The 17,813-nt window shown below is 34.6% G+C and overlaps 1 protein-coding gene across 1 annotated transcript in view; it reads right to left on the bottom strand.

The window, feature by feature from the left end:
- Positions 1-16,655, bottom strand: part of Orc4 (origin recognition complex subunit 4) — a 32,152-nt gene extending 15,497 nt beyond the window's left edge. Inside the window, exons 1-8 of the mRNA XM_051166105.1 lie at positions 16,555-16,655; positions 14,095-14,168; positions 11,082-11,158; positions 10,414-10,504; positions 7,250-7,325; positions 6,856-6,941; positions 4,028-4,076; positions 975-1,126 (exon numbers count right to left, since the gene is read on the bottom strand). Of these exons, the coding sequence (XP_051022062.1) occupies positions 975-1,126; positions 4,028-4,076; positions 6,856-6,941; positions 7,250-7,325; positions 10,414-10,504; positions 11,082-11,158; positions 14,095-14,168; positions 16,555-16,585 (636 nt within the window). The 5' untranslated portion in view covers positions 16,586-16,655. The remainder of the gene's footprint in view (positions 1-974; positions 1,127-4,027; positions 4,077-6,855; positions 6,942-7,249; positions 7,326-10,413; positions 10,505-11,081; positions 11,159-14,094; positions 14,169-16,554) is intronic.
- Positions 16,656-17,813: the final 1,158 nt, after the last annotated feature.

Here is a 17,813-nt window from a genome sequence, read left to right as displayed (position 1 = left end):
CTGTTCAAGAGTGCTCACTGTAGACACACATGGTTCTGGTAGTATAATCCTGTAATCTGTGCTACTCATGAGAATAACAAGGTTCACAGTAAGTTCAAGAATAGTCTAAGCAACTCATGAGTTAGAGTCTCTTTCAAAACAGTGGCTCTAGTTCAGTGGTAAGAGTGTTTGCCTACTACCTGTAAGATCCTAGGTTCAATTCTCAGAATTGGACAAAATCAAAGCAAAAGAAAAAAAGTTAAGTACACAAAGACTCATATAGCTGTATAAAACATTTAGTACTTAGAATCAAGGTAAAACCATTTTAAAATCCATGTCAAAGAAAGCATCTATTCTACTATTGTTAAAAAAAGAAAGAAAGAAAGAAGCTGGGGGGTGGTGGTGCATAGCTTTAAACCCAGCACTCAGGGAGGCAAGGGCAGACAGATCTCTGTGAGTTTGAGGGCAGGTTGGTCTACAGAGTCTACGACAGGCAAGGCTATATGAAGAAATCTTGCCTCCAGAAACTAAAACCAAAACTGAACATAAGAGAAAGAAAAAAATTTAATTTTCTGGAGAAAATTATTCAAAATTTTGAAAAAGCTTAAAAAAATTATTAATCGGAACTTATATAAAATATTACTTTTTCTTTTCTTGCCACAGTAGAAATCAGATTTATTAGTATTTGTGAATTTTATTCTATGATTTAACTAGGTGAACTAAAGCATAGCTTGCAGTGTAAGCAGCAATTCTTTTCATGTTTACCTCAAGGGAAAAGCAGGATCAGTGTATAAAGAATTGAAGACGATTTTCAAAATAATTAAGTCAAATAGCTTAGGCCAGTAATTAAGCCTAAATTTTCTAAATCCATACACTATTATAAACACACACTCTCTCTCTCTCTCTCTCTCTCTCTCTCTCTCTCTCACACACACACACACACACACACACACACACACACACACACACACACACACACACACGGAAAGACTTACCAATCTACATGTAAGGCCAATAACTGCTACTGGTGTCTGTGCAGACTGAGAAATGTCAAAAAGATTATACAGGAGTGTTTGGTTTTTCTGATGAGCAAAAAGATCAAATTCATCTAGTGTGAAGATCACTGGGCAACTGCTAGTCCGGTCACCTAAGGAAAATTTAGAGTTTCAGATTAACAAGGAAGCACATAAACTTTTCTTGTATTTCTGAAAAGCTGGACTTTAGTTTAAAATTCAACTCAACACACAATGACACATGCATGCTTACTTCTATAAAAAGTTATCCACAGGACAAAGATAGCTATTATTATTCTAAAGTAATTATAGTCTAGTTATAGGAGTCTAGTTTGATAAAAAGTCATTTGCAAAATAGTTTTATAATTCTGTAAGCATAGTTCCTTAATAATTACAATGATTTTTGAATACCATCAAAAACACTTCTACAATATAAAAGGAGTCACTAATGAATAAAAACTATTTCAAAAGAGACATATTTAGCTAGTAGAAAGGAACAATGCACCTTCCCATTTAAAGTTTTCTCTACAAACATCCATTAGAATATCAAGTGGAATAAAAAACAAAACAAAAAACCCACTAAAATTCTTTTAATTACAAGTTTTAACTTTCAGTCAGGAGGAAATGTTCAGTAGGAACTCAATACATTTATTCTCTATACGAATGGAAACTACTTTAGTAGAAAAATCATTAAAACTGCAGGAGTAAATAATTTACATTTCTGTAAAACCGTTCAAGTAAAGATTAACAGATTTATCCAGATAATAAAACAAAAATAAAAATAACACAAACAAAAACCCACTAAAACCAAACAGAATTAGAAAGTAGCACAGAAACAGTATTTGTAAAGTATGGCTAGTATCTCAATAGGAAAAAAATGGTTTATTCAAAGAAAAAGCACTCCATGTAAAAATATAGCTGTGGCCTTGTTGGCATGTGCAAGTAATCCTAGCAACCTGAAAGGTAGACACTGGACAATAAGGAGTTTAAGAGTCAGCCTCAGGTTCCCCCCGCCCCCCCATTTTATGGTTTTGGCTTCTTCATCAAAAACCAGGTGTCCATAGGTGTGTGGGTTTATTTCTGGGTCGTCAAGATATGCAGAGATAAAGATAAAGCAGGGAACGAGAGAATGCCCAACCAATTCTTGGTACAACATGAGACCCACCCCATGGAAGAGAGCCAACCCCTGACACCTCTGCGATGTTTACAGAGAGGAGCCTAACTTAACCTTTCTCTGAGAGGTCCCATGTAGCAGGTGATAGAATCGGATGCTGAGACAGGCATACATAGGCTGAGCATCGAGTTCTGTGGAGGAGTTGTGGGGAAGGATAGAAGGACCTGGAGAGGACAAGAACACTGCAAGAAGACCAACAGAATCAACTACCCTAAACCCCCGGGGCTTACAGAGATGGAAGCACCAAACAAAGAGCATGCACAGACTGAACCTAGGCCCTCTAGCAAAAATGTAGCCAATAGGCAATTTGATCTTCATGTGGATCTCCTAGTAAGCTGAGCAAGTGCTGTCATGACATGGATTCTGTTGCCTGCTTTTGATCCCTTTGCCCTAACCAGGCTGCCTTGCCTGGGCTCAGGGGATGAGGATGACCTCAGTCCTGATGCAACTTGATGTCCTAGCATGGGTTGATGGGCTCCCCTTTTCTTAGGACAAGGGGCATGGAGATAGGGGAATAGGATGAGAGGGAGGGACTGGCAGGAGAAGAGGGAGGGGGCTAAGATTGGGGTATAAAGTGAATATATAAATTAAAAATAAAATATAAAGAAATAAGACCAAACCAACCAACCAACCAGAAAGTGTCAGCTTCAGCTATAGACTATGCATAAGGCCAGCCTAGGCTATTACCTGAGATACTGTCTCAAAATCAATCAATCAATCAGTCAACCAATCTGACTGAATTATCAGTTAGAAACACATGTATTAAATGGGAATGATGAAATTTTATAATTTGAAGGAGAGAAACATCTTATAGATAAACTTAATTATGTACAAATTTAAGACTTCTATTTAGTCAACAAGTACAAACAAAATTTAAGGCAATGAAGCACAAGAAGTTCTATAAATAAGTATGTGCCAAATATCACCAAAATAGGATGAAAAAAATCAATATGTAGTAACAATGGTCAGTCATAACATCAGAATAGCCATCACAAACAAGGTCATGCAAATTAAAACCAAATCAAGAATATAATTATACAAATGAAACTGACAGTGGTTTCTTTTCTATGAGCTAAAGATTAGTAACTGTTTTTAAACTCTGAAAAGAAAAGGTATCTCAAACATGCTTTAATAACAGTTAAGCAATATACTTTTCAACATGGTACTTTTTAATCTAAAATCATACCTATTATAACCTATCCAGGAAAATACATGGATAATCTTTTAAACATTTCTTCCTAGTTATGAAAACAAAAGCCTAAAACATTTATATTAACTTTATATAACAGAATTCAACAGGCAAATGATTTTAATCTTGTTTGTCTATGCCATGGTCTCCTCTTCTTCCTCTCTTGAGCTCCCAAGTGCTGGTTCCAGGGAAATAATTTTAGCCTTTTAGATTTTAAGTGATTATTAGTGTGTCTGATGTCTATGTGTACAGGCTTTAGTGTGTTATGGTGAGTGTGTGGATGTCAGAGCAAAACCTTCAGAAGTTAGTTTTTTCCTTACATCTTGGGTTCAAGGAGCAAGCTTAGATTGTCAAGCCTGTGTGGCAAGCACTATTACTTGCTGAGCCATCTCACTGGTGTTGATTTTATTACTGTAAAAAGTTGTGTTTTTATCTACATCAATGGTATGTGCCAGAATAAAACAAAAAACAAAGTAAATATTGAGAATCATCATTACAGTGGTAATATTACAGTGGCCATTAGATTATTAGTTTAATTTTTATGACTTTTCTTTTTCATTTTCTTGAATTTTCTTTCTTTAAAAACTTGTAATACGTCAACAATCAGAAGACTAAAGGTCACAGTAAGCATCTTCTAAATTTCAATTTTTTACAAGAGCTGTAAACATGTACCTTTTTTTAAAGCTTCCAGGAGAAAGGAAAGGTTTTCAGCAAAGCTTCCCTGAGTAACAAAAATAGGTAAGAATGAAGTTTAAAAAAACTATTCAGAAGGTTGACTATTAAGATATTCACACACACACACACAAAAAAACATGTATTGTGTTTACGAGGAAATTAGCCCTTGAATAAATTCTTAGTTAATATTTGTATTAATTATCCATAACATAAATATTAAAGAGAAAGGCAAGCACTAAAAATGGGAGTACTATATCATGTGTAAAATTTCATATTTTCTGAATAATACAGAAATGTTAGATAAGAGTACAGTTTCTGAAAGATTGCTAGGTTCTAAATACAGGTGGACCTAGAAATGTATTCCACTTCATATCTTTGAATACAACATATTCCTCCTAGTCTCAAATTAATTTCTACCACCAAAAAACTTAGTATGAATTAAAATCAGATCCAAAAAGGGCAATTTGCTTAAGATATTAAACTCAGTTTTTCTACCCAAGAATGCTTATTTATGAGTTTGTGTTTATTACATCAAATTTATCTGTTTATTTGGAATACATCGAAAACATTTTTGGACAAAACTTAATTATTCTAGAACAAATCGGTAGACTACTGGATAATTACTTAGATATTCCAGAATTTAGGTGGAAGATCTCTTAATATATTTTTAAATTAAAATTATTAGTTTGTATTTCATTCAGATATTTTAAATCTTTTGGGGGGGGGGTTGTTTGTTTCTTTGTTGTTGAGACAGGGTTTCTCTGTTTAGCCCTGGCAGTCCTGGACTCGCTTTGTAGACCAGGTTGGCCTTAAACTCACAGAGATCTCCTGCATCTGCCTCCCTGAATGCTGGGATTTAAATCTTTTTGTAAAGATTTATTTTTATTTATAGGCAGGTGTGTGCCTATCTGCATGTGGGTATGTGCACACGAGTGCACAGAGGCCAGAAGTACTGGTGCCCTGACTGGAGTTAGAGACAGTTGTGAACCACCTGACTGTGGGTACTAGAAACCAAACCCTGGTACTCTGAAGAAACAGCAAGTACACCTTACTACTGAGCCACCTCTCCACCCTCTCAATCACATACTTTAAGAGAAAAAGTCAACCTTAAATTTTAGGAGCTGTGAAACGAGAAAGGAAACTTAATAGGTTTGGTCTCTGCCTGAAAGAACCTGATATAGCGTAAAGATTCTTCATTTTTCTTTACATGTATTTTGTTTGTGTGTTTGTACACCAAAATGTAATTTGGAGGTCAGAGGGCAACTTGTAGGAGTTAGCTCTCTTCTGTCTTTAAGTGGGTTCTGATAGGTTGTCAAGTGGGGTAGCAAGTGCCTCTACCCACAACGCCATCTTGCCAGCCCAGCATAAATGATTTTTAAGACTATTCATACAGTGATGGTCACATGTGTTGTGTCAGCACTACTGCCAAGAAGCAGTGCACACCAGATGCTGTAACCTAACCCTGGCTCATAGAGATCATGTGTCTGGAAATCAGTGGCCAGTTATTTACTCAAGGGTAGCCTGTCTTCTGGTTTTTCAGTAGACCATTATATCTCATCAGTTTTGGTTACCATGTTATCATAACAATAGAAAGCAAACAAAATGTTATCTAGGTATTATTTATTAGGTCTTCTAATGCATTGTTTAGAAAATGATAACACAGTGCAAAGCTTATACAGGTTCAGTATAACACATTTTTTCCCTTGAATAGCTTCAGTTAGCTATTGGTTGCATATACAGATGCAGAACCTAAACACACAAAGGACTGCCTGTCAGATAACAATAGCAGTGACTAAACAGGATGGTAAAACAACTGTCTCATTAGTATACACACATATAGTACAGATATATCCATGTACGCGCATTAAAAATAACTCCTCAGATCATTTGGAAATTAAAAGCTACCCTGCATCTAATAGGAACTCCTTTTGGCCAAATAGTAGGCTATTAGCTTAGAATTATGCCCGAAATAAAAGGTAAACATAGTACTTATCAAAGGGACATTTTGACTTTACTCTCCAACAGCTTTCAGAGGAGAGAAGAAGAGCATATGGTTGGCTCAGCTCTTCACTGACAGCTTAAAGAACGCAATTAATTACTAGATCCTAAGAAGCATGCACAGCTATGTTCAGATCACTGCAGCACACAGCAATCAGTTGCTAAGGTAAGAGGGACTGCATGGCAGAAACAGCAGTGGACAGAAAGTAAACTTGAGATATTTGTATCTCGGCTGCAATGCAGAGTCAGGATAGTAGACCATAGGTTACTCATGTTTTCCCTAGGGAATGCAAGTTAGCTAAATAGGGAAACAGTCTAATGAGACATTTGGACACTTTCAATCAGGGTCTTGGGCCTTCAAGGCATACCCTAAGTGACGGAGATGAAATGAGAGATGCTCATACAGCACACCACTATCCAACCAACAAGCTTCGTGCTTCTTCCTTTGTTTAAAATAATCTTGTGAGATACACAGAGTAAGTCTATTTAATACAGAATCTGAAATTGAGAGACATTCATGAGACCAACAGGCTAATCTCGTCACGTGGTTGTCATGGTAACGCAGGCGTTAACCACCTGTGGCATCTTTAAATGCATCACGCTATTCATCATGCCTATGCTACTCTACCAGGCTTGACTTAAAGACTTTCACTTAAGCCAAAACCATAAAAGCCCATAAAAAACAATCTCCAAAATAGAACTTTGACGACTAAATGTATGCTCACACATCTTTTAATAACAAAAGACTTGCATCAATTTCTAATATATAATTTTCTAATATGTCTTTATTAACTTTCCAGAAATAAAATATCTGAAATGATACTTACAAAAACTTTATCTCCAACTACATTTTCTAGATTTAATTGTCTTGTGATCTCCTTCAGAGCAATTTTATCATTTATCTGCAGCAGACCTGAAATACAGCCCAATTAAAAGTGTCTAATTAAAATGAAGCAAGTATTTAACATGGATTATTTTCTAAGTAAATACATTTTCTAATGCTTTTAAAATTTAACTAGAAAGAAAACAAACAGCCCGCTAGTTCATATTCCTTCCTCTAAAAAAAATGGTAAAGAACCATTCATTGGAGATGGCATTATTTTTTAAGAAGTATGTATTTTTACCTTAGACATTTTCCTTTATTTAATTTCTTAAGGCTATTAAACTTGCACACAGTTTTAAAAATAAAATTTCTTAATGGGAACATAGTGATATACTCACCGTTTAGGTGAACTTGTAACACATTATCACTCACTTGTCCTATTTCCATAAGTTCTTTCAAAGCATGATTTAATAGCTAAATATAAAAATGTGTAAAATGTTTAATATAGGAAAAACAAAACAAAGCCACTGTTCTTTAATTTTTTTTAAACATGAATGTTGAGAATCAAAGAGATTACTTTATACCTATGAGTTTAAATATATACAACCTATTATGTCTAAGTCTTAAGATTACAGAGCCTAACTGATACTTTAACACCTAAAAAATTTACCTAAACTTGTAATAGGCTTTGGAAACAGTCCTAAAGCTTTCTCTATATTACAGATCAAACACTGTCCTTTGTGATCTTTAGTCTCAGTAAATTTTACAATTTAGTAATATTTGCTCTACCACGTATCATTGAAAGCAGCTAAAAGCTATAGAAAAGCCTAAATGGTTGTAAATGGTTCATCCTCCAATGTCAATCCTATAGAACACAGTTAAATAGTTTGTATATTGTAAAATAAGAAATAGCAACTAGTTAAAAAGAAAGAGAAAATATTTGCTCATGGATAGGTAAGTAGGAGAAAAAAAAAATACTGATGAAAGTAGCTGGACGTGGCAGCAGTAAGCCTGCAATCCCGCAGAGGCAGAAGAGTAAGAAACTGAAAACCAGAATGATGTGCAACCTAAGCTATATGAGATTCTGTTTCATAAACAAACACACAAATCCAAACAAATAAGTCTACAGACACACACACACACACACACACACACACACACACACACACACACACACACACGCAGGAAAGCTAGAAAAAGATTACTAATAATAATTACTATGAAAATATATTTATATTCAGAAGATTAAGGAAAATTAAAATCTTTCAAATGAGGAATAAGGACTATCCTTTGTACTTCAAACATAAATGGTCCAGGAAAACAGATCTAAGTGAACAGAATAGATAAGCTAAGAAAAATTGAAAAGACTACTTAACAAAGGCAGACATAACTGGTAAATGATTTTAGAAATAAAACATTTCATTTGAAATAAGCTAAAGCTATTTGCCACCACAACTTTGTGCAAAAGGAAGAACAAATTATCTGCATTTCAAGTTGCTAGCTTTCACAAAAGGATAGTAAATATAGAAACTATTTTTGGTATAGCTGCATATATTTTAAGGACATGGAATTCTACTTGTGATCACTAGTCCTCTAGATCTTGAGCCTCCTGAAAACCAATCTGAGTACAACTGTGTGACTACTGGAGTACCCAGTTGAGTTATCAGGGACAAGATGGTACTTTCCTGTTTATGGATCAGGCCAGACTCTGTATATCATATAAGCTGGCTCCCTTTAAAGACCACCTTTAACATCTATTTAAAAATCACTGCATTGTCTGCTGCCTCCTATTTCTTACATTTCACTGACATTTATATATCGTTCTGCTGCCATTTGTTATTTCAATTTATGAATCACACTATTATAAAACACTTCAAATCCTTTAAGGAACAGACATTAGAAGTGCATCAAGAGAGTATAAACACTCTTCTATGTAACTTATCTATATAGACTTATTTCCTTGGATTTGTCCACTACTGTTGTTAGATGGTGTATGAGTCACAGTAAGTTACAAGGAGGGCAAACAAGGTCCTAGTAAGCCGGAGGGATCTCAAGTTTCTGACTGTGTGACTTAGCTATTTACATAATGTAAAAATCTTATCCTAGGATTTTCCTCACAGAACAAATTTTAAACAAAACCATGCAATGAGCACGAATACACCCCCAGGTAAGTTATGTGACACAACTGAAATCACAAATGAACTTTACACAGTCCTCATTTAAAAAGGGGGAAAAAAAAAACAAAAAACAAAAAACAGGGCTTGAAGATAACTCAGAGCACTGTGTGTTCTTCTGGAGGTTCTGAGTTCAACCCTCAGCAACCACATGGTGGCTCACAACCATCTATATTGAAATCTGGTGCCCTCGTCAGGCATAGAGCTGTACATGCAGATAGAGTACTCAGGCATAAAATAAATCAATAAATCTTTAAAAACAAACAAAATGCCACTAAGTAAAATGCAAAAGAAAACTATCTCAAAAACAACCAACCAACCAACCAACCAACAAGAAGGAAATAGTAGCTACACTGAGCACAAGGACCAAAGCAGGTTAGTGTCAAAAGTCTTATAAGAAATGTGAAAATTTAAAAAAAAGTTATTAATTAGCAATTTATGTGCTTTAAACAATGAAAACGGTAATTAAAAAAACTATCTTCCTCAGCTTACATAATATAGAACCAACATGTACTATTTTAAAAAATAAAAATGCAATTTTAATTTACTATCTTAACTATTTTAAAAGTATATAAATAAGAAAGTAAAGTTCACAGAACAAAATTATTAATTTGGCATTACAGAATACTAGAAAAATACAATGCATATAACTCAGCACCTTAAAATTAGATAGTAAGATATTCAAATGTTGATGAATATATTTGTTTCCTATATTGTTAAAAAAAAATGTGGGAAGATTTTTTTTCTGAGATAACTAACAAAATATGATAAAGAAGAAAACTATGACATATATATAGAAGGCATGAGTAGATATGATAGATTTCCTTAAAGGTTAATAATAAACTATGAAGAGAACACTGTATGATAATGACCTGTGAGGTGCTGTGTTGGGATCCTCAGAACCCATGTATTGTGCTCTCACTGCCAGATGGGAGGACAGTAAAATCTCTGAAAGATTATAGGTGAATATACTGATCAGAGAACATTAAAGAGGACCCCTATGCTCAAATTAGGTAAAAGATGAGGACCAAGCATCAACACCAAAGTTATCCTCTGACTCTCTACACATGACATGGTATATACAGGCACACATGCGCAACACACGTGTGTGTGTAATATATGGGCAGTACATGATCAGTATTGCTTGTTCCTTGTCAACAAAAAAAATAACAGAACCAATATTTAGAAAAAACTGTCACTATAAGGAAAGATAAGGTTTAAAAAAACATGATCATCTCCAATATCATATTCTAACTTTGCAATTTAAAAGGAATAAAAAACAAAGAACATTGCAATTAATTAAATGGAAAATATTTTTAGTATCATCTGATGTAAGAAACTTCAAATGTCTATTAAAGCAATGATAACTGCGAAAATGACTTTTTTACCATGGTCTTTCCTGATCCTCGGGGTCCAACAATAAGTATAGAGTTACTTTCTCCATAGATAGCAGTTCTTTTGAGAAGTTCAATTAAATGCCTAAAATGATATAAAAAGGTGAAAAATTTAAAAATAAAGGTGAAATAATTTATTGGGTCATACCTTTAAAAAGCTAAATTTGAAAGCAAGTATTCATTCTCTGCTTTGGGTTCCCTAGCCTATAAAGGACTTAAATTTTCCTCTACTGAAGAATACAAAGAAAGGGACATTTGACTCTCCAGTTGAGAATCTCTAAGAGCCCTGAAAAGGAAACCCAGCAAGGTTGTAATTTATTGAGTTTTACAGTAGTAGAGGGTAAGGGAAAATTATGCTAACTTTGATGTCCTCTGGGCTTAGAGATAATTATTTTTGCTAGCACTTTGGTTATTATCATCATCTGAGCTGGCTGCCAGGTGTTAAGGACAAGAATTCTCTCAATAATAGGAGATAACAGACACACAAGAAGTATTAAGGGACCACTGCATTATATAAGTACTTGTATGTGACCCTATTCCACAACAGTCGGTTTCTATGTATAAAACACCATAATTTAAGATTAAATTTGTGTATGACTAGTCTTTAAAGAACCTGGAGAGCAAATGCAAGTTTATAATACAGAGGCTGACATCAGACTTACTTATATTGTACTTCTACTCCAAATAGGTTGCTTTGTAGACTCTGATGACAGAATCTTTCACGTAAAATTCTTTGTACCTGATAAGCATAAGATGAACAAATAAAATAAAAATATCATACATGTAATAAAAATGAATGTGAAAGCTTATTTTTAGTAGTCAGGAATTCAAATACTTACTGCTTAGCAGCATTTTTGTGAGTTATAGCACTAGATTCTTTGTCTTGTCTCAAATAAATATGAACATTTGGTTGTGAATCAGTCAGTGAAGGGGGTAGAGCTACTTAAATGTTTCACCAACTTCAAGGCTATTTCAATGAAGGTGAATGAGTAGGTTTCCACTTTGTGTAGAATGCTATGCAAAGAACTAAGACTAGAAAAAAATCTAACAAAATCTTACCCAATAATGCCATTGCAACCACACAGTCAATGGTCTCTAGAGACTAAGTCATCTAAATAAATGGCTTAGCTTAGTCACTATCAATCTGGAACTGCCTCAAAAGTCAGGATTCTACAGAAAACTAAGCTTAAAGATTCATGTAGTTTTAAGGACCCATTAGAGTCTGAGCATAGAAATACCACAAAGATATGATTCATGCTTTTAGGGTTAGAAATACAAATTCAAATAGCAAACTACAAAATAGTACTAGTTCAACCTACAAGCCAGTAGTTAATTATGTGAAAGAAATGACATTTAACTAGTCTAAAAAGTAAGGAATCAGACCCAGGGATGTAGTTCCATGGTAAACCTACTGCTTACTATAGATGTTCAGGCCCTGGTTTCTATCATCATAACTGAAAAAATAATTAAGTACATAAATGGGGTAAGAAAGGTAAGACATCACTAGAGGAAACTAAAAAAAGAATTTGTTAAAAGTAGGTATGTTTTCAAATTTGTCTTAGGGTTAAGTTGGGAAAAGTTCATGTCAAAATCATCAATCAGTCTTTTAAAAAGAAAGCCATTGTAAAGTTATTCCTTCAGAGACAATACTCAGTAAGTCAGGAAGCTGTCTAAGATTTGAACAAATGTGGTGGTATAAACACTTTAGGATTGGGGCTGGAGAGATGGCTCAGAGGTTAAGAGCGCTGACTGCACTTCCAGAGGTCCTGAGTTTAATCCCCAGCAACCACATGGTGGCTCACAACCATCTGTAATGTGATCTGTTGGCCTTTTCTTACCTGTAGGTGTACATGCAGACAGAGCACTGTATATATAACAAATAAATACATCTTAAAAAAAGGAAAAAAAAAAAAAAAGGCTACAGGATTATTTGCTTATCCCAAATTAATAGCTGTCAAATTCTTAAAGTACCAAAGATATAATGTGAGTTTTTTTTTTAACATGTATGAAAGAATAAAGTAATGATTCATATGGCTATTACTTTAGATGAAGTACAAACAACAATGGGATTGGTGTCATTTACATGAACATTAAAGATCATGTCTTTTTCCATTCTTAACATCTAAATAATGGAGAATTAACACTTTTGTGTCATGCCTAGGTGTTTTGAAAATTAAAACAGTTATCTGTAATACAATATAGGAATTATACAGGTAATAGGTGATACTCTAATCACTAAAATGGGCTATTAGATATCTAAAGAATCAATGAATTCTAACTAATCATCTACGTAGCTAATATAATATTAACTGGAAGAACTATTGACTTCACATATAAAAATGATCTACATATCTATTCAGCAGTAATTTTTCTTATAAAAAAACAAAAGTGAGCTCAAGGTTGACCAGATGGTTCAGTTGGTAAATTGTATGCTGTGAAAGCATGAGAAGCTGAGTTCAAATAAAATGCCAGCCACAGAAAGCTCATGCCTGTAACTCCAGACCTGGAAAGTAGAGACAGGAGACTATGGAGTTTGCTGCCCAGTCAGTCTACCCAACTGGCAAGTTCTATGCCCAAGAGATCCTATTTAAGAATATCATGGAGAAAGACAGAGGAAGATATTTAGCATCCACCACAGGCCAGCATATACATATTTAACACAAACACACACAAACACACACACACACACACACACACACACACACACACACACACACACACACACACAAGAGAAAAAGGTCTTTTTAAGTCTGTCAATAAAATTTAGCACTGACTGAAAAAGTAAACATGGTTGAAGTCAACCCAGATCCTTGCTGGCGTAGAATTATTATGGCAATTCCCTATTAGATTAATTATAGACTTCTTATGGAAAACACACATTTCCACACACTTAGTATTTAAAATACAGCTTTTTAGGTATTATCAAACATCTAATATAGAAATACTCAACGAACAAAGACGATAAAAAGACTTGCTTAAATTGGTAAAGAGTATCAGCAAAATTTGGTAAAAGACTGTTCTCCATCTGTCATCAGAAGCTTGTGGCACAAAATAGTACTTGTCTGTCATGCTCAAAACTCTGGTGATATCCCTAGCACTGTCCTTTCCACTGCCATAGTGCCCCTTAAAAAAAAAAAAAAACCAATAATAACTAATGAGTTCAGTAAGACTACAATGTATTAGTAGTAACTACATTTCTATAAACTATGATCTAAACACAGATGAAATTATAAAAATAGTTTCACATATAACAACATCTAAAAGAAAATACTTTAGAATATACATAACGGAAGAAGTACAAACCTTGTATGTGATATTTAGCTAAATTTCAACCAGCCTATTTTAGAAAGGCATAGTAAAAGTTAGGATTCAACTATTGAAACACAAAAGGGTGAAGTTACAAGGTATCTTCAGAGATCAATATAAAACAGGTTTATAAAACAGACGTCTTCAAGAACTTAAACAATAAAAATACGATATATGATTTCACATGTAGTTTTTACAATTTAGAGAGCTTTGTTTCTACCTACTGTTCTTAGGAAAGTGTAAAGATAGCTCTCCTAAGAATGTAAAGCAACTTTAATTGTGCTAAGAAAAAAAAAATCATGTTAAAAAGATGATTATTTTTCTGATCATGTTTGGCAAGATTTTGAGATTAAGGAAATATATACTAACCTGTGAAAAACATTCAGCATGCATTCTGCTATTACTCTTGGTTTTACGATTGCTCATTTCGACTAACTCAAATCCTAAAAAAGAAAAGAAAAGAAAAAAGATGAATAAACACTATCTGCTTTAAAAGATAGTTTAAAAATTACATTTACAAAGTCAAATACAAGGTCTTTAATATAAAAATGTTTAAAGTTTTCAAATGAAAAACCTACAGCTGTTTCATGTACAGGCTTATTTGCACTCTGAAATTGATATGGTTCTTCCTTCCTCCTAAATGTACAATTCAAATACTTTGCTCTCATACAGAACGGTTCTCCTACCTACCTTTCTTTACAGAACACCTCCGATTTCCTGTTCTACTCAAGTATATTATACAATCTACACACTGAGGCTTAACCCAAGAAAACACTGTACATGGCTAAATGAAATGAGAAAGACAACTCAGGATTTGAAAACTGAATTCAGTATAGAGAAATACATATTGAGTAGAGCACAAGTTTAAATTAAGATGGAACTAAAATACTTAATAGCCCAAGTAAAAAACTTAAGAGAAAGTCTTTCTAGTGGAATAGAAAATGAAAAACAGGGAATACCAGAACTTGAAGTAGAAACTTGTACTAACCATGCAAGCAAAGAAAATGAGGAGACTGGGGAGGGGGTGATACCAAGAACTGTGGAACATCATGAAAAGACCAAATCTTCTTTTTTTTTTCTATTTCTTTTTTACATACACATTTATATTATTACACAAATAAAATAAACTACATCATTCCTGGCAACACCTAGCCTACCTCAAAGAAGATAACGAGCATCAAAGAACCTCCTTATGTAGAGGGCTTTAAATGTAGCAAACCAGCCACTGGGCAAAATGTCCTTGTTTCTGCCATAGACAGAACTCTGCCTTGATAAAGGCAAGCTGGACGCAGGCAGGGTCAATAGCCAAACTCTGCCAAGACAGGTTAAGCAAGTCCTCAATAGTTCCTGCCTCACAAAAATGTCTGCCAGATATACTGGGTCAGAAGGCTGAAGATGATGCTCCAACATTACAGAGAGCCTTGGGTGACTGTTCAGGCAGCAAACTGTCTCTGTCATTTTTTCATTTTACAAAGACCAAATCTTAAAAGGCAGATGTAGATGAAGGAGAAGAAACCAAAGCCAGTGGACTAGATTAGATTTTAAAATAAATAAAATAGAAAATAAATTATAGAAGAAAATGTCCTCAAATTAAGATACACAATTAAAAGAAGCAAACAATACCAAGTACGACTAGACAAGAGGTTTCTATGACATATTATAGTTAAAGCATTAAATAAACAGAACAAAGAGGTCGCTGAAAGCAATAAGAAAAACAAACCAAACCAAAATAACCACTTTATGGGTTCTTTTCCTCACTCTACATTCCACCCCCACTCCCCCCATTTCACCCTCTATTACTACGTAAGAGAGAAAAGATTGAGGGGAGATACAGAGAGTGACCCCTGAATCTAATTTCTTTCTTCTTTGAGCATAACTACTAACAAACTGCATCTAACACCCCTGATCAACCATCAACCCTGCATTTATACACCCTCTGAAAAGTTCCCAGAACTCCCAACACCATAAGATTAAAAAAAAAAAAAAAAAAAAAAAAAAAAAAAAAAAAAAAAAAAAAAAAAGAATATCTGCTGGGAAAACCACACTTCTGCTAGAGCATGAGACAAATCATAGTCAGCTGCTGAGGACAGTCTGAAGCATCCCCATATCCCCATATCTGAGATTAAGATGAAAATATATTCATATTATTTGTGTTTTTAAAAACAACAACAACAAAAAAAGTCAAAATTCCAGAATTCTCATTACAGTTAACTATGAAGAGAACGTATCACAGTAATAGCTGATTCATCAATGGAATCCTTTAAAGCCAGAGAAGTCTTGGGTAAGTTTTGTAAAAGACTACAGATGCAAACCTAAATACTGTACCTAGCAAAACTACCTGAAATAGGTGAAGTAGAAAGAAAAAAATTCAGTGAATGAACAAGCTAAAATAATTCGTACCCTAAGTTCAATTAGAAAACTGTAGGTTATTGCCAAGATACTGGACACTTGGGGATAGTGTATTATTAGTCTTAGCACCTGTGCTTCTGTTATCAGTATCTGGCTCAGAAAGTCTTTCCTTGTGCCAATAAACTCAAGCTTATTTTCACTTTCTTTTATAACAGGATCTGGGTTGTCTGGTCTTATGCTGGGGTCCTTGATCCAATTGCAATTGTTTTGTGCATTTAGATATATATGGATCTATTCGTATTATTCTACAACCAGCCATCAAGTTTAACCAGCACTATTTGTTAAAGATGTTGTCTTTTCTCCAGTGTTGTATTATTTGCTTCTATGTCAAAAATAAGTTGCCAGTACTTTTGTGTGGGTCTTAAACTCAATTTCATTGATCAATTTTTTTTTCATGCCAATGTCATATATAGGTATTACCTGAAATGTGAGACAGTAATATCTCCAGCATTTTCCTTTTTCTTAATTCAAAATTGTTTTGGCTATTCTCTTTATGTCATTGTGTCTGTGTTTCCATATGAGGCTGAAGACTGTTTATTCAATTTTTGTGAAGAATTGTGTTGGAATTTTGATGAGGTTTGTGTTGAATATGTGGACTGCTTTTGGTAGAATGGCAACTTTCACAATCATAGTCTTCCTGATTCATAATCTTCTTCAATTTCTTTCTTCAGTGTCTTAAAGTTTTTATTATACAAGTCTTTCACTTGCTTGGCTAGTTTCTTATCTGTGTTGATAGTACTCCCAAGAGCCAAAGACCACCTAAAAAATACCAAGAGTAGACATGAGAATTCCTCTTTTTAATTGTTGGCTAGGGCTGTCTAGGAGATTCCCAAAACAGCCTATTGTTATTGTCTTGGCAACACTGGGAGGTAGGAGGTAAGCCCCTTTTGATGAAGAAACCATACTTTTACAAACAGGACCCAGAGACCTTCTAGCTTGAACTGACTTGACTACCCTCTCCCTGGGGACTAGCATTCATGGTACCAGAAAGTGCCACACAAGCTTCCAAAAGAGGGAGCAATCAACAGTCCTACCCAGCTATGACACCTATGAACCCTACAAGTGAGGTAGTGGCATACATATTTGGTGGTAACCATCAGCTCTCTAACTAGACTTAAGACTCGCTCAACAAAAGGATACCATGCCTGGTACTAGAAACCTAGCAACTATTCAGAACTAACGATATCAAAGTTATTAGAGAACAATCTACAACCACTAACTTACTAAACGAGTAACAATTACCTAAGCACTTGGTTTTATACCCTAAGATACATTCAGACTTCTTACCTCATTAAGAAAACTTCTCTTTGAGACAGATGGAGACAACGCCTACAGAAAGCCACAACCAATCAAAATGCAGAGTGGTGGAGCCTAGTTCCAATAGAAACATATATAAAATATTCCAGGCACCCAAGGCTCAGGGAACATTACATAAGAGAGGTGGAAAGATTTTAAGAGCCAAATCACCAGGGAGCTTGCTGTAAGACTGTCTCTCCTAGTACCATCAAGTTATAACCATGAAGTCTAACCAACATGACTGCCCAAATGTAAACTAAACAAGGATGACACCAATGGGCATAAACAGATTAGGAAAGGCCCACAAGGCCTAAACACTACACAAAGAACCACAGGCAATTGACTTAAGTTGGAAGTGAGAGAGATGGATGTAGTGGTTTGAA

The sequence above is a fragment of the Acomys russatus genome, chromosome 24, assembly GCF_903995435.1.
Source record: "Acomys russatus chromosome 24, mAcoRus1.1, whole genome shotgun sequence".
Lineage (NCBI taxonomy): Eukaryota > Metazoa > Chordata > Mammalia > Rodentia > Muridae > Acomys > Acomys russatus.
This window is presented reverse-complemented; position numbering and strand designations above follow the sequence as displayed.